Source organism: Leptosomus discolor, chromosome 9 (assembly GCF_034619465.1).
Source record: "Leptosomus discolor isolate bLepDis1 chromosome 9, bLepDis1.hap2, whole genome shotgun sequence".
NCBI classification, from domain to species: Eukaryota; Metazoa; Chordata; class Aves; order Leptosomiformes; family Leptosomidae; genus Leptosomus; species Leptosomus discolor.
Genome location: NC_141399.1, coordinates 47,922,178 through 47,944,860, shown reverse-complemented (window position 1 = coordinate 47,944,860; position 22,683 = coordinate 47,922,178). Strand labels below are relative to the sequence as shown.

General features: G+C 59.4%; 2 protein-coding genes across 3 annotated transcripts in view; both read right to left on the bottom strand.

Moving 5' to 3' along the window:
• Nucleotides 1-2,603, bottom strand: part of LOC147414939 (Krueppel-like factor 8) — a 6,111-nt gene extending 3,508 nt beyond the window's left edge. Inside the window, 1 exon segment of the mRNA XM_086469881.1 lies at nucleotides 2,577-2,603. Coding sequence (XP_086326007.1) covers nucleotides 2,577-2,603 — 27 coding nt within the window.
• Nucleotides 2,604-6,321: 3,718 nt separating this feature from the next.
• LOC104346068 (ras-related GTP-binding protein A) lies at nucleotides 6,322-22,492 on the bottom strand. Of its 2 annotated transcripts, XM_086469835.1 has the most exons (11): nucleotides 22,447-22,492; nucleotides 21,829-21,862; nucleotides 19,628-19,727; nucleotides 18,645-18,711; nucleotides 17,471-17,693; nucleotides 15,318-15,413; nucleotides 11,262-11,384; nucleotides 8,867-8,958; nucleotides 8,194-8,309; nucleotides 7,246-7,361; nucleotides 6,322-6,642 (listed from the first exon to the last, which is right to left on the bottom strand). In XM_086469835.1, exons 2-10 carry the CDS (start codon nucleotides 21,853-21,855, stop codon nucleotides 7,264-7,266), a joined length of 942 nt encoding a protein of 313 aa, XP_086325961.1. In that variant the 5' UTR covers nucleotides 21,856-21,862; nucleotides 22,447-22,492; the 3' UTR covers nucleotides 6,322-6,642; nucleotides 7,246-7,263. The 2 variants fall into 2 exon arrangements, with proteins under 2 accessions (XP_086325961.1, XP_086325960.1); XM_086469834.1 differs by lacking the exon at nucleotides 6,322-6,642 and having other exon boundaries at nucleotides 6,830-7,361.
• Between the last annotated feature and the right edge of the window lie 191 nt (nucleotides 22,493-22,683).

The window sequence follows — 22,683 nt, the reverse complement described above, 5'->3', positions numbered from 1 at the left end:
TCCACCCTGCTCGGCCCGGGGTGGAGCTCCTTAAAAGGGCCCGGCCGCGGCAGGGAGGGGCTGCGGGCACAGCCCCCACCCCCCCCCACCCCCCCCCCCCCGCGCGGAGGCACCCGGGCAGGGCCCCACCACCCGGGACAACCCCTCTTTTCCCCCCGAAACGCTGCGACGGACACCACCCCCCCCCCCCCCCCAGCACTCCCCCACCCACCTTGCCGGGGTCCGTGGGCACGCGTGGGGGTGCCCAATACGCAGACACCCCCACCCCCCCAAAAGCAGCACTGACACCGCAGCACTGACACCGACCCCCTCCCTCCCGCCCGGCCAGGGACCCCCAGCACGTACCTGCCGGCCGGCACAGACCGTCCCCCCCCGCCACCGGAGCCCCCCACGCACACACCGACACCCGCGCGGCCCGGCCCGGCCCCGCCCCGGCCACACCCAGCGCACACACCCAGCGCACCCCCCCCACCCACCGCCCGGGGCCTCCCAGTCCCCCCTCCCCCCCACGCCGGGGGAGGGGGGACACACTAAAACACACGCACGGCCAGGCACAACCCCCCACTCCCCCCCCCAAAAAAAAAAAAACCCACCCAACACAGACCCACAGACACCCCCAAAATACCTCGCCGGGACCCCCAAAGCACCCCTCCTTAGCCAGGGAGCCGTCCCCACTACCTACATATTCAGCTGGGGACCCCCCAAGACCTCACTCTCAGTCAGGAATCCCCCCAAGATTCCCAAACAAAGCCAGGGACCCCCAAAACACACCCCCCCCCCCCGACTCTCACAAATCACCAGGACCCCCAAAGCACACCTCCACGGAAGCAGGGACGGCCCTAAACCCCCCACCCCCCTACCCCAGTCAGCCAGGGAACCCCCAAAAGCTCCCTACTTAGTCAGGGACCCCTCAAGACCCCCACGGTCTTCCAAGGACCCCTCTAAACACCCCCACTCCCAGCCAAGAATCCCCCCAATACCCTTCACACAAAGCCGGGGACCCCCAAAACACCCACACCCACTCAAAATCACCAGGACCCCCAAAACACACCCCCATGCAAGCAGGGACCCCCTTAAACACCACTCCGCTCAGCCAGGGACCCCCCCAAGATGCCCCCACTCTTCCAGGGACCCCCCCAAACACCTCCACTCCCAGCAAAGAAGCCCCCAATCCTCCACAAACAAAGCCAGGGACCCCCAAAACACACCCCCCCACACGCACAAACCACCAGGACCCCCAAAATACCCCCCCCACAAGCAGGGACCACCCCCAAAACACCCCCACACAAGCAATGACCCCCCCAGTGTTATTCAGGGATCCCCTCCCAAGACCCCCACATTCTTCCAGGGACCCCCCAAGACCCCTCCCCACTCAGCCAGCGACCCCCCCCGAGACACACACATCACTGAGACCCCCTGAAACACCCTCATATCCACGTAACCCCGCCCCCCCCCAGCTGGTGACCCCCAACCCCAGCACCCCCAGACCCCCCCCAGCATTCCACCCCCCCCACCCGAGCCCATACGGGGCGGGGGGGAGGGACACAAAGGCACCACTCCCCCCCACGGGGACCGTGTCCAGCCCCACTTTGGAGGGGGGGTCGTGTCTTGCACCCCAAAACCCCGCGGGTCTGGGGGGGTGCGAGATGTGGCAGCCGCGTGAGGACCTCGCTGCCCCCCCTCCCCCCCCAAATCCAGCCTCAATTCGCCGCCCCCCCCCCCCCGCGCTTTCATCAGTGAACTGAATTCCTCCGTCCTCAGCCCGGGGCACACCCAAAACCCACCCAGGCGTGGGGGGGGGGGGGGGGGCAACACACGACCCACCCCCCCCCTCTTTTTACCCTAAAATAACTCATGGAGGGGCGTGGGCCGCCCCCAAACCATGCGGTGACCTTGGGGAGGCGGGGGGGGGGGGCGTGGGAAAATGCAAGCAGCTGCCCCACCCCCCTCCCCGTGTCCCCCACCCGTGGGTGGGGAGAGGAGGGGGGGGGGGGGGTGTCCCACCCCGCCGCTGTCACACCCCCCTGAGGAATTTCCTCCGTGGTATATCGTGGGGGGGGGGGGGGGGGGGGGGGGGTGTCCGGTCCCTTTAAGAGCAAAGGGCGTGGGAGGGAGGGGGGGGGGGAAGGGCGGGGCGGGGCGCGACGTCGCCCCTCGTTGTGTCGTGTGTGTGTGTGTGTGTGTGTCGTGTCGCCCCCCCCCCCCCCCTCCCCCCTCCCCCCCACGTCGTGGCCGCTTCCGGGGCGGGCACCGAGAGGTCACGACGCGGGGGGGCGGGGGGGGGGCGACACCCACGCGGGGCCCGGCGGGGGAGGGGGAGGGAAGGGCGGGGGGGGGGCGGGAACCGCCCCCCCCCCGCCCTTCCCTCCCCCTCCCCCGCCGGGCCCCGCGTTGCCACCCCTCAACCCCACCCCCCCCCCCTACCCGCGGGCGCTGCCCCTTTAAGAACCCACGCAAGATGGCAGCAGCGGCCGCGCCCCCATCCCCACCCGGGTTCGGCCGGTCGAGCCCCCCCCCCCCCCCCCTCCACACCCCCCCCCCCCATCCCCCCATCCCCCCCCCCCCCCCCCACTCACTTTCCCCCGCTCCTCCTCCGATCGCATCCCCGCCGCCGCCACCGCCGCTGCCCCCGGGGCGGGGCCGGGTGGGGACCCACGGGGTGGGGAGGGGCGGGGGCCGAGATGGGCGGAGCTCCCCTCCCCCACCCTATTTTTTTTTTTTTTTAACCAAGGTTGGGTGGGGGCGCCCCGCCCCCCCCCCCCCCAAAAAAAAAGTGCCCCGCCCTGCGGTGACATCACCGGCAGCCAATGGGCGGCTCCCTTCGCATCCGGCGTTGCCGTGGAAACAGATGCAGGGTTTGGGGGGGGGGGGGTGGGGGGGGGGAGCTCCCACCTCACCCCCACCCCCCCGCCTCCCCAAATCGGGGTGGGGGCTGCTGCTGGAGGGGCTGAGACCTGGCGAACTCGTGTCAGCGATGGGCGACATTTAGGGCCGTGGTCTCCCCACCCACGCGTGATGGGTGGGGGAGCCTCCCCCTCCCCCCGCACCCCCACCCCCTAGGGGCACCCCCAAAAACCCCCATGGGTGCCGCAGGAGGATGTTCTCATACGGGGGGGGGGGGAATGTCTCTGCCTGCACCCCTGCCTCCTAAATCTACCCCCACTTAAAAAACAAAATTTGGGCACCCAGAGGCTCCCCGCCCCAACCCCAGCACCCCACCTCGGGGGGCAAGTTGGGTCCCCCCCCTGTGGGGGGGGGGGGTGTGTGTGTTTCGGTGGAGCCTCTTGGATGGGGTTCACTGAGGTGGAGCTGGGGAGGCTCGGGGTGTCCCTGCTGGGGGGGGGGGGAACACCTGCGCCGAGTTTGTCAGGGCTCAGCTGCAGCACTGGGCTGGCCAGAGGATGGGGACACCCCCGCCCCCCCGTGACCTCCCACTCCCACGGCTCAACCAGGAGTGGGACCGGACCTACCCCTTTTTTTGCAAAAAAAAAAAAAAGCAACACTACAACCTGCCCCCCCCCCCCCCCCCCCCCCCCCCCAAAGAAGCACAGGGGGGGAGGCACCGGGCTGGGCACCCATCATGGGGACCCCCCCCACACACCCCTCTCTAGGCACAGGCCCCCCTCGGCCAACCCCCACCCCCCCACCTTCCCCGGGGCTGTGAGGCTTTTTGGGACTGAAAAGCTTTTTGGGGAGGGAGCTGGGCAGTGAGAGCAGGCACGGCCCCCAGAGGGACCCCCACCCACCCCCCCAATATCATGGACATGAAGGAGCACCTGCAAGGTCTGAAATGTCAGGGAACCCCCCGCTCCCCCCCCCCCCCCCCAAAGAATAAAAAAGACAGAAAAAAGGGAGGAAACAGCAAAAGGACACGTGAGCAGGTGCCCCCCAGCAGCCCTCAAGTCTCTGCGCAGCAGAACACGGGCCAGAACCATCAGCTCAGCTCCCGCCGCGGGGCACCTTGTTCTTGCCCACCCAAAAACCACCCCCAAAGCACCCCAGAAATGCCACCACCCCGTTAAGACCAGACCTCTCCTCCATCCGGCCAAACCCAGGGCAGGAGCTCCGCGCCTCTGCCCTCCCCCTTGACCACCATCATCCGCCCCGTCGAACCTCAGCAACGCCTCTCTCCTCCCCCCTAATCCACCCCCGTTGCCACCTCCAGGTCCAACCTGCACCAAGGTTTGGCTCCCGAGGGAAATGGTCCCTTCCCACCGCTCCGCCGAGGGAGAGGAGTCAGGGCCGTGGTTTGACCAAGCGGTTGGGGTGGGCTCAGGTCTCGACCCCATCCAGCCCGGCTTCGCTCGGGCTGCGCTCAACACTTGAGCAACCCCAACCATCACCAGGGTCTTCTTGAGAAACATGTGGAAAAACAGATGGCAAGGTGGAAAAACTGAAGGAACTCTTGGATTCAAAGGGGCGTGATGAGCATCAGGAAGTCCCAGCAGCCACCAGTTATGGGAGGAGGTGGCTGTTCTTCAATCTTCAGCGCTCCTGAGGTCACCGTTGGGCCCTGCGGCCCGTTTGGGGCTCCCTACTACCAGAAAAGCAGGCGGGGAGAGAGCAGAGCACATCCAGGAGGCACAAGGAGAGACCAAGAAAGAGCCAGACGCTTCGTGGAGATGGGAGGTGACAGGACGAGAGGCGAGGGCTCCGCTTGCAACCTGGAAAGCTCCGATATGTGTGTGTGGGGGGGTGTTTAGTATTTATTTTCAAATCATGATGGTGACCACACTCTTGGATAGGGAACCCCATCCTTGGAGATGCCCAAAGCTCAGCTAGGCCCATCCCTGAGCCACCATCCACCTGGACCTGCCCAGAGCAGGACGATGGACATGGGAGAGGATTCTGGGCCAAGCCCCAACTCTTTGAGATACAGCACCAAGCGGTCTTGACAGCAAGAGCTACCAGAGTGAGAGGGAAGAGTCTTCCAGGAGGTCGGGTGAGGGTGCTGGAGCCTCATCCCCCAAACCCCGCTGCCCAGGGGAGCGTGGCTGCTCGCGGGGAGGCCCCTGCCCCGAGCTTGGCGAACAAACCCCCCACCTTCTGTCGAACAGGGCGGCTGTCTCGAAAGCAAAACCCCCCCCCCCGCCTCTCTGCATCCACGCTGCTCCACCGCGGCGCCGGAGAGCGAAAGGGAAACGTCGGTTTCAGGAAACCCCCCCCCAAAAATCGGTGTAATTTAGGAAAAGAGATTTGCAGCAAGAGAACGGCAGAACTTCAGCTGCCACCGCGGAGAGGCTCCTCCGGCAAACCAGGGTACCTGCGCGCTGGGTTTGCCTCCCCCTGAGCCACCAGACCACGGTTTCTCACCTGCTTCCCACCCCTCCATAAGGTTATCCCCCCTTCACACGCTGAAGTTTATCCCCTGAGGATAACCCAGCTCCCAGTGACACCTCGGCAGCGAGGCAGCCGTCCCCGCTGTCCTGCCCGCTATGAAACCGCAGTCGCAGCAGAAGCGGCTTCAACCCGCGCTGGAATCGCGGCCATCAGCCACCTCCCGCTCGCCTGAAGCCCCGACAGCTGCCCCTCTCCTGCCCTTCCCAGTAAATCCCTTGGAGGGGATGTTCCCAACAACACAAGGATCGGCAGCGACTCATCCCCTTGCTCCCCTCGGTCAGGGTTTGGGTGCAGGAAGCTCTGAAGTTTCTCCACCAACTGGAGCCAAAGCCGGGACTGACCTCGTCCCAGCGGGGTGGGGGGGGGGGGCAGCCCCACAAGAGGAACCCGCGGCGGCGTTTCGGCTCGCTCCCGCCCAGACAACAGCGACCGCGGGGGAGATCTGCTGTCCCCGCTCCAGGCCCAGCGCCGGGTTCCAGCACCGAAGCCCAAGGCGCATCCCCAGCCCAATCCCCAGCTCGCCAGAAAACTCCAGCGCCCAAATCGAGACCAGGAATCCCGGGGAGCCCCTCTCGCACGGGGCCGCTGACTCGAGGAGTCCCACTGAACGCACGCCCAGCCCAGCGGTGCAAGACCCGAGTGTTTAACAGCGAGGAGCGAGGGAGACCCAAGGGTTTAACGACTGGGGAGCGACGGAGGGGTCGCTGCGGAGCCGTCCCCCGCTCTCCAGCTCCCCCTTGTCCCAAAACGGACTCGCCCCGACCGATTTTTCCCTCCCCCCTCAGCCCGTGTGTGGGCAGGGATACGGGGGGAAGCGGGATTTTGAGAATACAAAGCGGAGAGCCAGGCTGAGAGTCACCACACCCCCCTTTTTTCTTTTTTTATACAGTAATTGGATGCAGCAGGAGAGAAGCAAAGAGAGATGCTGACCAGCATCAGCTCCCACCCAGCAAGCCAGAAAGTCCCCTGAACTCACAGCGCTTGTGTGGTTCCTACATTTAATGGCAATGCACACCAAAAAAAGTCATTAAAAAAGAGTCACGTCAAGTAACATCGGTGCCAAACACCGTCCGACCGGCTCGGCGCAAACGTCGCTCATGCACCCGCCACCCAACGACACCTCCTAGGGCTCCTCCGGCCCCTCCTGGCTCACCAGGACGAAGACCAGGACTATCTCGCCGCTCGGTCGGTCCGTGAGGGTCTTTGGCCCCTTTTGTCTACCGTGGTCTTTCCATCGCTTTGGCAAGGGTGAAGGAGGCCAACGCCAGCCCGACCGCTTCACCTGCTGAGCGAATTTTGCGCCTCCATGGGGTTGGGGGGGGGGAAACAAAAAAAAAAAAAAGAAAGGAAAAAAAGAAAAGATTATCTTAAACTCTGGACTGGCCTTCAGTCACCGCCCCGCCAGGAAGGTGAGAGGAGAAACGCAGGTAAAACACTCGCCCGAGCTGCCCTAGGGTTCAGGAGAAAGAAAACCCACTTTCCAAAGCTCTAGGATCCGAAATCCCTGGTAGCAAAAATTTATTTTCATGACTGAAGACGAGGAGGAATTTATAAAGGTATTCTAGCAACCAACCAATAAACCAGTAAATATTCCAATTCCTGTGACTTATACGATCACCCGGGAGCAAAACATCCGCAACGGCTCTGCCACGTGCCACCAGGACAACCAGGAGCAGGAGACCACGCGCCCACCCCCTGCCCTTCCTTCTTCCCAACCCCACGCACGCCAGAGGGGAGTCTCTTTAGAAGGTCCGCAGTGTATCCCGACATCCTCCGAGTGACTAGTGTCCAACGTTAAAAGGAGAAAAAACAAAGCAGCACACTCATTTCAAAGCCCAACAAAGACATCAACATTGTTAGATTCTCCTAAAAATAAGCAGTTCCAATTCATTTTTTCTCCCCCACCGAGACCTCGGCCAAGGTTCAGCGCATGAGCAGGCTGTGCTTTGGTCCGTCCACTCTCTCCAGCTTCTCAAAGTGTTTCCTGGCGTTGCGGATGTTGATCAGCGTAGCCGCAGAAGCTACGGCGGGAAAGGGGCGGGAGAGAGAAAAAAACAAATTAAATGGGACGCGAGTAACCGCGTCCTCAGAAGCCAGGAGCTGCCCAAAAGCACCGTCAGCGAGCGCCCTCATTCCAACCCCCCTGTCAGCTGCTCCGGGCCCTTTGCCGATCCCGGCACAACGCCGAGGAAGGGTCGGCGCGAGCTACGGCCGAGCAGTTTGCACGGGGGGGGTGTCTTTTCCTCCCTCAATTCAGCGAGCCGCTCGAGGAGGATGAGGAACATCAACGCTGCCAGGCACGAGGGTGTCCTGGACGGTGTCCCTGAAGCACCTCAAATCCCACCAGGAGCAGTTGCAGCGGGGGAAGGAGTCGAACAGCCCCCACCGCGCCCGCCAGGGCTGGCGCTGCCGCGGCAGCTCCCTCTTCCCGATAAACAGACGCTGCTATAATTAGTCCCTGCCCACCACGACACTCGGGGCAGCGCGAGCGAAGACTCAGAGACGATCCCTCCTCTGCTTCCTCTCCAAAACCCACTGGGGCTGCCAGATCACAACGGCCCAAAATAGGTGACTAGCCCTGACCTCCTCCATCAGGGCACGGCCGTTAGGAGCGGTTCCCCGCCGCCGCGAGGATCCTCCGCTGTCAGAGGCGGGAGAAGCCGCTTTCTAACTGCTTTCCCCCCACCCTCTGCTCAGACAGGGCCAACCAGCAGGACAGCCAGTCCCTCTCTGTCTCTTAATTACAATCAGTTGTCATTTTTCCAAGAGAAACCCAGTTTTAACCACTCATTTGGGATGTTTTTGTCCCTGCAAACCAACAGCGGCCAGAGGCTTATCTTTCCTTCGACTTACGTATTGAAGGGTCTGACATAACCACCATCACGTATGTATTTGATGTAAAGATGTCAATGAAAGCAGCAAAGTTAGAGTTCCTGACCTCCATGCTCTGGAAAGAAGCCGCCAGCTTACTAAGAGGGGAGGAAAAAAAAAAAAAAGGGACAAAAAGGGTAAATTAACTATCGCAGTAACATTGTTCAAACAGCCTTTGCACCCACATAGCCAACAGCCCGTTACTGGAGTAACAAAGAAGCGTTTGAGTCCCCACATTTCACCAGGGGCGACCGCAAGTTTGGCTGTTTTTAAAGAGGAAAACTTCAGCTTTCGGCTAAACGAGATTAAAATGCTTTTTTCCCAAGCCAAATCATTCCACGACCCGGGCACTGAAGAGCGAAGGTAAGTCAAGATACACGACCCCGCTGACTAAGTCTGCCCTGGAATCTCCTCACCTTGCCCAGGAGGACGAGGCCCAGCAGACAAGGGCTGTTTCAAAACAAGCCTCTTCCGACCCCCGGGTTTCAGGGGAGGAAGCTACAGAAGTCAGCACTTGGCTCGGCTGCGTTTAAGCGCGGTGCGTTTTAACTGTGGCACCTCAGCTCACCGAGGGGTGACGGAACCGGTCCGGATTCGGAGAGCCTTCGTGCCCCTGCTGAGGTGCCGCCCCCAGCCAACGATCAAACCCGCTCACCTGCAGCTCAGCTTGAATTGTTTAATAATGTTGCTGATTTTCTCGAACCTGTGGACATCCCGCTGTTCCTTGCACTGATAGTGAGAAATGACCTGGGAGGCAGAAAGAGAGAGAGGGCACCGTTACGGCCTTGATTCCAGCACAGGTCGCCCAGGCTCGACAGCAAGAAACGGGTGGTGGCCAGGACAGGGATCCCCTTCGCCTTTCGCTGGTTGAATCTTGGAAATTTTGGCCATTTGAGGTCTGAACGCTCCAACTTAGCGCCAATTTAAATCTTGATTCGAAGGAAAAGAAAGTGCAAGGGGAGGGGGAAAACAAAAAAAGCAGCAAGACCATCACCTCAGGTAGCGGAAACAAGACACTCGACAAACGCGGGAAGAGCTTTTCCTTCTTCAGTCTATCTCAAGGATTGAACCTGAGACATTCCCCGTTCCTGACCCCCGAGACATTCCCCGTTCCTGACCCCCGAGACATTCCCCGTTCCTGACCCCCGAGACATTCCCCGTTCCTGACCCCCGAGACATTCCCCGTTCCTGACCCCCGAGACACTCCCCGTTCCTGACCCCGAGAAACTCCCCGTTCCTGACCCCCGAGAAACTCCCCATTCCTGACCCCCGAGAAACTCCCCATTCCTGACCCCCGAGAAACTCCCCGTTCCTGACCCCCGAGAAACTCCCCGTTCCTGACCCCCAAGAAATTCCCCGTTCCTGACCCCCGAGAAACTCCCCGTTCCTCAGCAGGCAGGACGCACGAGCACCGCTCCCGCAGCCCAAGCGGCACACAGGCGGCCGCTTTCCCGGGGAGCTCTCGCTCCATCAGTTCCCAAGACCGCGCGCTAAGCTGCTCGCATTCGGATCGGCTCCCCCCTCCTCTTCCTCCCACGCAGACCTTAGTGCCTGGCTGCAAAGATTCAAAGTTTTGGGGAATCCTTGCAGCTCTCCCTGACCAAGGCTGGGCACCTACAGACCTTTACTCCTCAAGCCACATCGGCCAGCGGGCCGAGAAGGGCCTTTACTGCCTAAGGGGAGCGGCACCCAACCCACCAGCCACAGCAACCCAAAAATGGGTATTTTAAACCCCTCGTGCCGTGTGCTCTGAGCTCCTCAGAACCACGAAACCACCTGTGAGCACATTCAACTCTTACTTTTCTACCAGGTTTGTGAGAAATCAGTATTTTGGTTGGGTTTTTTTTTTTTTTCCTTTTTCCTTGAGCACCTTCAAACAACCCCGTACTTCTGACTTTTTTCAACGTGCCCAATTATTCCTACAAGCACGGGTTCGCCAGGCTCAAGGGCTGCATTCACCCCAAAGCCTTCCTGGCGCGCGAGTCTGTTCCTTAACTCTTCCCCATCGGTTTTTCTGCCCCTGTGACTTGAACACAATTTCAGGGTAAGATTTCGCTTCAGGGGAAAAGAGTGGTTGGGGAAAGTTTAAATACGTGGGGGAAAAAAAAAAAGTAAGAAGTGTCTTTAAAAAAAGTCACCATGATGCTGAAAATAAGCGGAGAATTTTTGTAGCAAAGATTATTCTTTTTCAGCAAAAAAAAAAAGTCCTTATAATAAAAGTACCGTCACAGACCACCAAGGTGGAACTATTTATTATCTACCAAAGGTCAAAAAGCAGAACTTGCCAGAAGCGACAAGTGTTCACTTCTGACAGATTAAGAAGTGAGAAGCAGTAATGGCTCCTTTCCCACATTCCCTCTATCATTTCAAAAATCAGACATTTGGCCATCAAGGAAAGCACTCAAAAAAACCCACCCAAAACACCCCGTCCCTTCCGACCAGCAAGGGTTTTGGTGCAAAGCCTGAGGAGATTAATCCAGAAACCAAGAGTATGGACGGCAGCAACGGCGGTTTCGGCCCACGCGCTCGCGCTTCACCGCGCGGAGGCAACAGGCCAGAGACCCGTTCGAAAGCCGTCGCGGTCCCGTTGCTTGGGACCCTCTGCCCATGCCCTGGGTTTGTAAAGCATCAAAAAAAAAAAAACCTCCCCAAAAATAAAAAGACATCAAGCTCAGTTAAAATGCCAGACCAGGAGGAACTGAAAAGGCTTCTTTCGAGCTAAAGAAGGTTCTTGCCCTGCGCAGAAAGGAATTCTCAAGGACGTCCCACGGCCGACGGTGGAACGGGGATATGAAACCCTCTCATAGCTCGGGAGAGGGAAACAGCCCTCAAGCCCTCAGCTCGAGGGCTAGAAGTGGAAATTTGGGGCAGGTCCCGTGAGCCACGGAGTCAGGGCAGCTACTTTCCCTCTCGCCAGGCCCGGATCGAGGCGTTCTGCCCTCTGGCGCTGGCACCTCTCTTTGGGCAACGGCCCCCGCAGCCCTTTCCACCCAGGGAACCCCGTCCTAGGCCGGGCAGAGGAACCTGCGGGGCACAACTGCTGGATTCACCAGGAAAGTGGCTCTCTCAAACAGAAGCACTTCATCGGCCTCGATGATCTGAGCAAAGTTCCTCAGGTTCATCTCCAGCTGCTGGACGTTGGGGATCAGCTGATAGACTATGCTGGACCAAGCCTGTCAAGAAAGAAAGACACCGTAAGGGTCGTGTTAGCGCTTCCCTGCCTCATCCTCTTGTCACAGAACGTGCTCAAAAACCCCATTCTTTGCAGTTCTGGGTGTCGACAGCCTAGGCAAGACCGAGAAGCTTCTCCCATCTCCATGTCCAGGTCTCTCTACTACAGCAGAGGCCACCAGTGGTACCCCAGACCCAAGTAAACTCTTCACTACATCAAGCTCTTCTCCACACCGGCCAGATAAACTAGACTCCCATTCAACAGGCTTAAACCATCCTCATTTCAAGCTGGCAATGCTTCTATCTGCTGCTCCCAGATCAACCTGCTCAAGTTGTAAGAGCGTTTGTTTGATCTCGGGCAAGGTCAACACGCAGATGGACACTTGGCAGCACGTCCCTGATCCAAACAGAAAGCTCTAACCTAACCCCTGCGTCAGGAACGAGCCCAGAAGGGACCGGGGATGCTGTGACAGGCATCTGGCCTCATTCAGACTCGGGTCTTCTAAACTCAGCTTCTCTTCACCGCCTACCGACCAACCCAGGTTTGTGTCAGGGTCAGAGAAGTCCACATCCATCCTGTTTTCACATTTATTAGATGTAGAAATTCATTTAGAATTGCTATTTTTTTTTTTTCAATTTGCCTCTAAATTAATACTAACCAATGTGAATTTATTCAAATGCAGCTTATCACCATCTCTGAAAGTTCTCCAATTGTATTGCATCAACAAACCAAAAACTTCCATAGAACACCCGGCAGCAGTCTCTAAAACACGAAATTCATCATTGCCCATTCATTTCTAACAGTGTCATCACACAATATAGTAATATTCTACTATAAGGCACACTGAAACCTGATCTGCAGTAAAATGATTTTCTATGCATTTGAAAAGTACCAAAAAGAAAAAATTCTTGAGAAAAAAAAATAATGCTGCTTTTTGATTTACACAGATTGCTTTTCTTTGGGGCGGGGGGTAATTGAAAAAAAATCCTAAAGTTCTTATAACATCATTATTTCTTTTTGTCTTTTTTTTTTTTTTTTTTTTTAATCTGGAAAGCTTTTGTTAAGACCCGGATGGTTGTGGAACTCACAGCTCAAAAGCAATCCTCCGACTTCTTTGAGCTTCTCCCCAAGAGCCAGGGTGGATATTCGTGTCTCCTGTTCCCCAAGGCCCTGGTGTTTACCGAACGCTCCTGCCAGCCCACTTGCCAAACACAGAGGTAACAGGGCTGTGCCTGGAGCCGCTCCAGCGGAGGAACGGGTGAACGTTGGGGAAGAGGAATGCCAGGGCTTCGGAAGGCTGATCTCCAGAGGGAGCTGGGCACGCGCTCTGGGAACAGCCACGCCTGGATCAGCCTCGGCCAAACCCACCACAGGCCGAAGGCAGGGGATGGTTCTGGGGGGACGGGCCAGGACGGTGAAAGGCGCCACCCCAAGTGTCGCTGAAGTCAAGAGAAAGAGCCGAAGGGTCCTCGCCCGCCCAAGCCACGCTGCCACCACGCTGCCACCACGCTGGCCACCACGCTGGCCACGGGAACCAGCACTGGCTGGCAGCGCGGCCCAGGCAGCAGCGCTCACTCCCACCCCTGGGAGAGCTCTGGCACTGCAGCCAGGACTGACTGCTGGCAAAAAACCCGATCCCCCTCCCGAAAGGAAAGTAAATTCCCAGAGGGGTAAATGCTTCTAGCATGTCCACCTCCTCCCCCTACCATGTCCACCTCCCTCCCCTACCATGTCCACCTCCCTCCCCTACCATGTCCACCTCCTTCCCCTACCATGTCCACCTCCCTCCCCTACCATGTCCACCTCCCTCCCCTACCATGTCCACCTCCTTCCCCTACCACGTCCACCTCCTTCCCCTACCACGTCCACCTCCTCCCCCTACCACGTCCACCTCCTCCCCCTACCACGTCCACCTCCCTCCCCTACCATGTCCACCTCCTTCCCCTACCATGTCCACCTCCCTCCCCTACCATGTCCACCTCCCTCCCCTACCATGTCCACCTCCCTCCCCTACCATGTCCACCTCCTCCCCCTACCACGTCCACCTCCCTCCCCTACCACGTCCACCTCCTTCCCCTACCACGTCCACCTCCTCCCCCTACCACGTCCACCTCCTCCCCCTACCACGTCCACCTCCTCCCCCTACCACGTCCACCTCCTCCCCCTACCACGTCCACCTCCTCCCCCTACCACGTCCACCTCCTCCCCCTACCACGTCCACCTCCTCCCCCTACCACGTCCACCTCCTCCCCCTACCACGTCCACCTCCTCCCCCTACCACGTCCACCTCCTCCCCCTACCACGTCCACCTCCTCCCCCTACCACGTCCACCTCCCTCCCCTACCACGTCCACCTCCTTCCCCTACCACGTCCACCTCCTCCCCCTACCACGTCCACCTCCTCCCCCTACCACGTCCACCTCCTCCCCCTACCACGTCCACCTCCTCCCCCTACCATGTCCACCTCCTTCCCCTACCATGTCCACCTCCCTCCCCTACCATGTCCACCTCCCTCCCCTACCATGTCCACCTCCCTCCCCTACCATGTCCACCTCCTCCCCCTACCATGTCCACCTCCCTCCCCTACCACGTCCACCTCCTTCCCCTACCACGTCCACCTCCTTCCCCTACCACGTCCACCTCCTCCCCCTACCACGTCCACCTCCTCCCCCTACCACGTCCACCTCCTCCCCCTACCACGTCCACCTCCTCCCCCTACCACGTCCACCTCCTCCCCCTACCACGTCCACCTCCTCCCCCTACCACGTCCACCTCCTCCCCCTACCACGTCCACCTCCTTCCCCTACCACGTCCACCTCCTTCCCCTACCACGTCCACCTCCTCCCCCTACCACGTCCACCTCCTCCCCCTACCACGTCCACCTCCTCCCCCTACCACGTCCACCTCCCTCCCCTACCACGTCCACCTCCTCCCCCTACCACGTCCACCTCCTCCCCCTACCATGTCCACCTCCTCCCCCTACCATGTCCACCTCCTCCCCCTACCATGTCCACCTCCTCCCCCTACCATGTCCACCTCCTTCCCCTACCATGTCCACCTCCCTCCCCTACCATGTCCACCTCCCTCCCCTACCATGTCCACCTCCCTCCCCTACCATGTCCACCTCCTCCCCCTACCACGTCCACCTCCCTCCCCTACCACGTCCACCTCCTTCCCCTACCACGTCCACCTCCCTCCCCTACCACGTCCACCTCCTCCCCCTACCACGTCCACCTCCTCCCCCTACCACGTCCACCTCCTCCCCCTACCACGTCCACCTCCTCCCCCTACCACGTCCACCTCCTCCCCCTACCACGTCCACCTCCTCCCCCTACCACGTCCACCTCCTCCCCCTACCACGTCCACCTCCTCCCCCTACCACGTCCACCTCCTCCCCCTACCATGTCCACCTCCCTCCCCTACCATGTCCACCTCCTCCCCCTACCATGTCCACCTCCTCCCCCTACCATGTCCACCTCCTCCCCCTACCATGTCCACCTCCTCCCCCTACCATGTCCACCTCCTCCCCCTACCATGTCCACCTCCTCCCCCTACCATGTCCACCTCCTCCCCCTACCATGTCCACCTTTTAAGTGTTTTAACAGCGCTGCAGAGAAACACGGGAAGCAATTCCACGCTGGAGAAACACGACTAAAAGATGCAGAAGCTCTTTCTAAAGCAGCCAGGCAAAGCACTTAAGCAGCATTAACACCCTGACACCGTGACTCCAACATGTGGAGGGGTTTTCTGATTAAAACCAGGATGCTCTGGTGCAGTTCACATCACCTAACCCCCCGCAGTGGCTGCTGCAGGACTAGAAGGGGCCACCCCCTAACAAACCAGTAGCCATGAACCACTTGCCTTCCTCGTGCTCTTGTTTTCAAGGGGGAGCTGGGGAGGGGGGAAGCCAGCGAGGGCGAGGAAGCCGTACAAACCTTGTAAAGCGTTTCATCCCAGATGGAAGTTCTAAAACAGACACACTCCAAGGGACGGGAAAGGCGCTTCAAGTCTTCCTCACGCTCTTTAAAAATCTGGGAAACAGAAAAAAAGATCAGCGGTTGAGCGTCAACACCTCCGGGGCTGCCGTGCTCCATTTACAGCCCTGCACCTCCAACAAGTCTCGAGCACCCGCAGCGCTGGAGAAGAGACACCAGCAGAGCCCGCTGGCCAGGACAGGCTGGTTTGTCCCTTCCACCACAGCAGCAGGGACAAGCAGGTCGTGGCTGTCTCGCTATAGATCTGACTGGGACTCAAAGCTGAAATAACCACGGGTGTTGTGGAGGGGCGGGGGGGGGGCAGGATGGAAGCGGCCACGCACGAGCGTCTCCGAGGCCCTGACCAGTCCCTAGTCCCAGGCAAAAAGGTCCATCACTGAGGACAGGAACGTGCTTTCAGACCTGAGGTTCAGCAGTATGAGCAGCTCTGAGGTATGTACTCGTGGAGTCTTCTCTTCCCACGTGGCGCTCTGCCCTGAGAAGCCAGGGTAACCAAAAAAAAGACCCAAGAGAACCAGGGGGAACAGCCGAGACCAGCCAGCCTTGTACCAGGCTGCCACAGAACGGCTGAACAAGCAGCAGGACAGCCAGCAACGTGGCTCTGCAGGGGAAGGGACAGCGACCACCTTCACCTCAGCACACTGGTTTTTTTGGGGGACGTGCCAGAACATTAACTGATCCCCACAAAACGCTGACCACCGGGGTCCCGGGATACCGAAGGCTTCAGCGAGATTTACAGAGGATGCTTTGGCCCAGCATTTGCGCGCTCTTCCGGGCAGCAAATACCTTCCAACAGATCTCGATGGGTGTGCAACGACACACGTGGAAAGCCTACCTCAAGGCAGGCCCCTCTTCTGCCTACCCCGCGCTTCACAGCCCCCCCAGAGGCTGCACGGCGACGTCAAACCAGCATTTGTCCGCTAGTCCCACCACAAACCTGGGCAGGACAGCATCCAGAAGATTTTTAGACTCATCCTTCAGTCTGGAAGCGAGGAAAAGCTCCTCGAATCAAGCTCTTCGAGCTCTTTCTGCACCGAGCTGGAGGGCAGAACTAAAACTCGAAGGGGAGGATCACCAGGAGTGATCTGAAGCCAACCTGCTCATGGAAGAAGCCTCCACGCGGCGAGGTCAGGGTGTGGTTTCAGCCACAGGACCTCGCATGGCCTCCTTTGCGGCTGCCCAGGCGCACACTCACCGGGAATGAGAAGAAAGTTTAATAAGACTCCTTACTTCAGACAAAAGCCAACGGCCTGAAGGGGCCTCCAAGCTTGCTGCAAGCCAGGGAGCGGCCAAGCAGCCAGGGATGCGCTTGTCTGACCCACAAAGTTAATTTTTCTTTTGGTATCAGGAGCCGGTTGCTTTTCAGTCCAAGCTGAAAAAGCAAGGCTGGTAGGAACTCAACACCTTCCCATCTGCCCTCAACCTTCCAAAAGCTCGGAAAAGAAGAGAAAACACCAAACATCTCTGCGAGGTTGATCCCCAGCCTTTGCAGGCTGCCTCTTGGGGCAGAGGAGTGCTTAAGGGGTGATCTCTGGGCAGGCAAACTGACAGAGAACAGAATCAACCGACAGAAACCACTTCTAGTTAACCAGGAAGGTTTCAACCCTCTTCTTTTTTTTTTTGGTTATACTTTAGAACGGAGCCCAGGCTGCACTGAAAGCAACAGCTAAAGAGAAACCAACTGTCACCACCACCATCCACAAAGCCATCAAAGCCATCCGAACGGTGAGCAGCGAGTTTAAGGTCACTGGATTTCTTTCAGCCCTACCTTCCTTTCAGTTCTACCTCCCTTCGGGAGCCAAGGTCTGGTGAAAGCACTAGAGTTAGTGCTATAAAAGGAAGGGGGAAAAGCAGTTGCCACTAGAAACCATCAGTTCAGTTCTCCACCAGATGATACACAAGAGGTGGCGATGACATAGAATTTAGGAGAGGCAGAAAGAGCTTAGAGGGCTTTGACAACCCTTAACATCTGAGAAACCCTTCTAGGAGCAGCGCTGACGGGGCTGCATGTGAAGTATGAGATCACAACGCACCAGCACAGTCAAGAGACGCTCCCTCTGAAAGCATTTCTATGGCAACCACCGGCTTCTCACCAAATCCCGCTGATCCTCCTGCACCAAGTCCATCTTGTGCACTAGACAAAAGATCTTCGCGTCGGGGGAGTTCTGAAGAATCGCCTCCAAGCACGACTGGTAGTAGTGCATGTCCTTCTCCAGTTCACGGCTCTCAACGTCGAAGACGTAGATGAGGACTTCGACGTTGCGGAAGATGTTGTCCCGCTGGCTGGTGAAGTAGTTCTCCATGAAGGTGTCCTGTCTGAGAAGGAGCAGAGCAACACAGCAAGGAGACTCACCTCAGAGCGCTGTCAGGGAAGGTGCCACGTGTCAAATACCTCAGGCAAGGTTTGCCCTTGGAGCTAGAGACCCCACCACAGGGGTCCAGGCAAGAGCCCCACGGGCGGTGACGGTCCCCATCCCACACGGCTCCCTTGAGCATCTCCGGCCAAGCCAAGCTGGAAGCTCCTGGAAAGCATCTGCTCCCCAGCCTCACGGGAAGCCGAAGCTTCCCTCACCTCACAGCTGGCTGCTCAGCGTCCTGGGCGCACAGAGCTACGTCGCTTCTGGTCCCACACTGGCCTTGGAGAGCCGCATGTGCCGAAGCCACAGCAGCAGAAGGTAAAACACAACCGGAGCCACCAGCGCAGCCTGTCAGCCCGGGATTTAAACCTCCTTTAAGGCGCCAAAGAGGGCTCAGCCGAGGCGTGAGGACACGGCAGCCGAGGCAGCTCAACGCTGGACGGCCTCTGCTGAGGCTCTGTCAGCGGGAGAGCGATCTTCAAAGAGCCACAGGACGGCTGTCGGCCTTCAGCGTCGCTCCTCAGCACCCACCCGGCTCGGATCGAGCTGCCGGGAAGAACTCTGAAGGCAGCGTCACCTCCCACCGCCTCGGGAGAAGGTCCCGGGGAAGGGCTCAGGGGTTTTGCTGGCAGCAGGTGGACCTCCACCCTGCGCCCTTCGTGGAGGGGTAACGCCAGAGACAGTGTTGTCACACCGGCCTCTTCCACCCACCCGCCTAGGACGTGGCTCCCCTTCTTTCCCGAGCTGTCTCACCAGTTTGACAGCGCACGCGCGAAGCTTGTTCTACTCGCTCTGTTCTCTTCCCCCGGGGCAGGAGGACCTCTGTGGTGGTACAGCCCCAGCTTTATGCCCCAGAGCCAGACCCCCCCCCCCCAATGGTTTCAAAAGCAAAAGAACAACCAGTACCTACCCTCCGCAGTCCCAGAGGTTTAAGACCAGGTTTCCTAGAAATCTAACGTGGGAGTGCTCCACATCGACTGGAAAGAGACAACAGGAGTTTACTGACTGCCCCACGCCCCCAGCAGCCAAAAAACCCACAGCCCACGGTTTGTAAAATCCCATCTGAACATCATTGTTGTACGTAAATCTGCAGCTGAAGGCACGAGGGAAAAAGTTCCCAGCGCAATTCCAGCCTTCCTACCCTCTGCCCAGGACGCTGTTCTGTGGCAGTTCCCCTTTAACTACGTGTTCTCTGATCTTTGTGATATTTTAAGAGTGACATGAGTTCCAGCACACACTGCGAGGCCTTAAGCAAGCTTTACAAAAGAAAAGAATAAATCAGTAACACGAAGAACAGGCCAAAAGTGCAGCAAAGAGGGAGCACGGACCAACACGTGGCCTTAAGCCCTCAGAGGCGCTTCCCAGTGAGGAGCACTAGACCTGACAGCTCATAAGGAATCACTTATTGGTTGTTTTTTCAGATGAATGGCTTTAGAGAGGAAGGAAAAAAAAAGGCAGAAGACTCTAATTAAGCCTAGTGCCTCATCCTGCCAAAGCCACAGGCGCTTCGCTGCGCCAGCGACGGGCCGGCTAACGCCGGGAAAGCTTCGCCACCGAGGAGGACCACGAGGAGGCTCTGGACACTCCTCCAGTAACAGGTGTAGCTGCAGCAAAAGCTGCTTCCTGATCAAAACAAAAAGTTAGGGATAAAAGTTCAACAAGAAAGCAGCAAAACTGAACCCAGCGCTGCCTTTCCCTCTCACCCCCGAACTGCCCTCAGCTGAACTCAGGAGTGAAGTTCCCTGGGAGGTGTGGCAGCCGGGAGGATCAGCAGACACCCGCGTGGGCCAGAGCGGAGGAGAGGCAGAGATTGCTGGAGGGAACAGCCTCGCCCCTTTAATGAAAGGGGGTCTGAGCCCTGAGAATTTGCGGTTCAAACACGAGAAGCCTTACTCGTGGCACCCAGGCGCCGCGTGTCCCTGGCGATGTAGTTTGCAAAGATAATGGACCTCATGCTGGTCTTCCCGGACCCACTTTTACCCATCAGAAGCACCTGGGAAGGAAAAAAAAAAAAAAAAAAGGAAGAAAGAATTAACTACCACAGAGCACCAAATCCTTCAGGGCTCCCTAGGGGTGAACATCCGACTGCAGAGGCCCCCAAAACACGGGACAAAGGTGTTCAGACGCGAGCGCCTCGGAAGAGAGAGGCAAAGAGCAGCACCATGCCCGGGAAAGCAGGAGGCAGACGTCCTTCCCTCCCTTTTTGGTCCCACCAAAAGCCTTTCCCCCTGGTTTGCATCCTTGAGCCACGCAGGAATCTCTGCCCTTCCAGGCACCTCGCTCCTGTTCCTTCAGCCTTCCCATCCTTCAGCCTCCCGGTTTTTCAGCCCCCTGTTCCTTCAGCCCCCCCAGCCCGCCTTGTCCCAGCCCACCCCGGCAGAGGACTCCCAACCCAAGGCGGGAGCCGCTCCCGAAGCTGCCGCAGCCTCCCCCGTCCCCAGCCCCTCGCACCCGCCCACCTTCCACCCCACAGGCAAAGCTCTGACGGTTCTGATGGCAGCGAAGGGTTTTGCCACGACGAAAGAACAGCTTCATCTCAAGCCTTTAAGACCAGGCTGGACACGCTCCCTCGCCCACTCCACACGGGCATTTTCCACCCGTTATTTCTCCCCTAATCACGCTCTTTTCCTTCTCGTTTTCTCTTCCCCGACAGCAGTGAAGTACAAGTCCTATTTCAAGTTTTAGGTGTCAGAAGACCCGTAAAAAGCTCAAAGCGGACGGGACAGCCCAGCTCAAGCGCCCCACGCTATCGTGTAGGGGAGACACTCGACTCCAGAGTCCTGTTTGCAGATCAGCAGGCCAAAGGAGAGGCAGCACCTTTGGTAGCCAAGAACTAGGGGGTGATTGGGGGTGGGGGGTAAGAGGGGAGACAGTCACACGAGGCGAGACTCTACGTGGGGATCTAAAAATAAAAATTTAAAAAGACAACCCCAATGGTGACAGCCGACGCAGGCTTGCTCACAAAAGCAGCTGCTCAACGAGTTCCAGTTACAAAGTCAAACCCAGCCTTTGGCAACAGCTCTTGAAAACGTATCATCAAGGAGAGGTTTAACGAGAGCGCAACCGGTCCGGGTCTGCCTGCCCAGTTCGCACCAGTGCCAAGCGCCAGCTGGGAAGGCGCTTGCTCGGCTCCCAACCTCGCTCGGCGGCTGCACGGCGGCAGGAGCCGGGATCTCAGGGCAAAACCCGAGCGGCAGAACGGCGCCATCCCATTGGCAGAACCACCCTCCCGAGAGCGACGGCAGCACTCCAGAGGCTGGCGAACGCCCTTCCCAAAAAAGCAGCTGACCAGGCGCCTCGAGGGATTGGTAACACCGTTCCTCGGAGAGGGAGGCTGGTCAGGGCACACCAACCAGCCTTCCCGGAGCAAAAACCCCGGGAAGCTACGCTGGCTTCTCCCCTGAGCTCCACCGAGAGCAGAAAAGAGAGAGACCAACGTCTCTTCTTTCCCACCACCTGCAGAAAAAGCCCACGCAGAAACTCAACAGGGCCCAGGTCAGCCCACGGGCGAGCGCAACCCCCAAGGTTTAGACCGCGGAGGCCTTTCAAAGGGGTCGGACGCCAGCATGTGGGGCCAGGCAGGAAGCCTGGCACCCCACGGACAGACAGCCGGACGCTCTCTCTACGCAAACGCCTGGAATACAGCCCCACCGCTCCTCAGGAACAGCGCTACTCCTTCCCTGGGTGTTAACTTCCACCCTCCCAGGAGGGCCCCCGGTGGATCACAGGCTCCCCACGCAGGTTTCTGTCACACATCCGAAGGGTCTCCCCGCGGGTTGGAGCCTCTCCTCTCGCCTGACGCCGCGGGAGGTCAGCTGGGAGCGGAGGGTGTTGCAACACGTCCCCAGAAACACTCACGCAGCAGTTATTGCGGATCGCTCAGCCCCACCGCTCCCGCCAGCGAATAAACTCCACGCCAACCGTAATTTCTAGCCCTTTGAGCAAAGGATGCGCCTGCTGACTCTTGAGAGCCTTCAGAGGCACCTGACAGCCAAAAACCACACCGAGGCACAGATGCAAACGCGTAACAACATCAGCAAGCGCAGACGGGAAGGGAAAACCCAACCGCAAAGGATTCTCCTTTCGGTTCTTACCTTTTTCTTCATGGCTGTGCTTGGCATCACCCACCTACGGAGAGAAAACCGTCTCCTTACATTGCTCCATGTTCCTCACTCGCAGGCTTCGCTTCAACATCCACATCCCACCCACAGAAGGACGGTGCAAAAGGGGAAGCAGTCCCGTACTGACACAACCCCCATCCCCAAACCTCCACCTCCCCAGGCTTTGACAGCTTCTGCTCCAGAGGAAACTTTAGCCAAAGCCTCCTCCTGCTGCTAGAAAACCCTCTAACGCGCCCATCACGGCCAACGCTCCCGTAACGACACGGCCGAGGCAGGCCCAAGCAGGACAAACGCGGCCAGCGCTGGAAGGCAGCCGGAGACACCCGCACCGCTGCCACCCCGCTCGGGTCTCCCGCACCCGGCAGCCAGGGCCGGCCTCCCCCGCAATCCCCACCCCTACCCCCTCCTTCCTTCCCCCCCCCACCCCCGGGATCCTACGGAGCCCGCACCGAACAACCCCAGACCGCGGCGTCACACGTCCCCGCACCGGACAGCCCCCCGACCCCGCTTCCCCCAGCCCCGAGAGTGGCTTCGACCCCCCCGCCCCCCGCGGGTCGGCCAGCGCCACCGGGCCCCGCCGCCCCCCGCTACCTCTAGCCGCGATAGGCGCCTCCCGGGCCGGCTCGGCAGTGCCCGCGGGGGGCGGCGGCGGCGTGGGGAGGGGGGGGGGGGTGCCTGCTGGCCTGCCCGCCGGAGGCGGCGGAGCTCAGCGGGACCCAGCGGCCCCCAGCTCCGGGGTAGGCCTCAAAGCCGCGGCCTGGCGTGAGCCCGCCGCGCCGCCGGGGTCTCACCCGCTCCCGTCGCGGCGCTCGGGACCCCTCGCTTCCC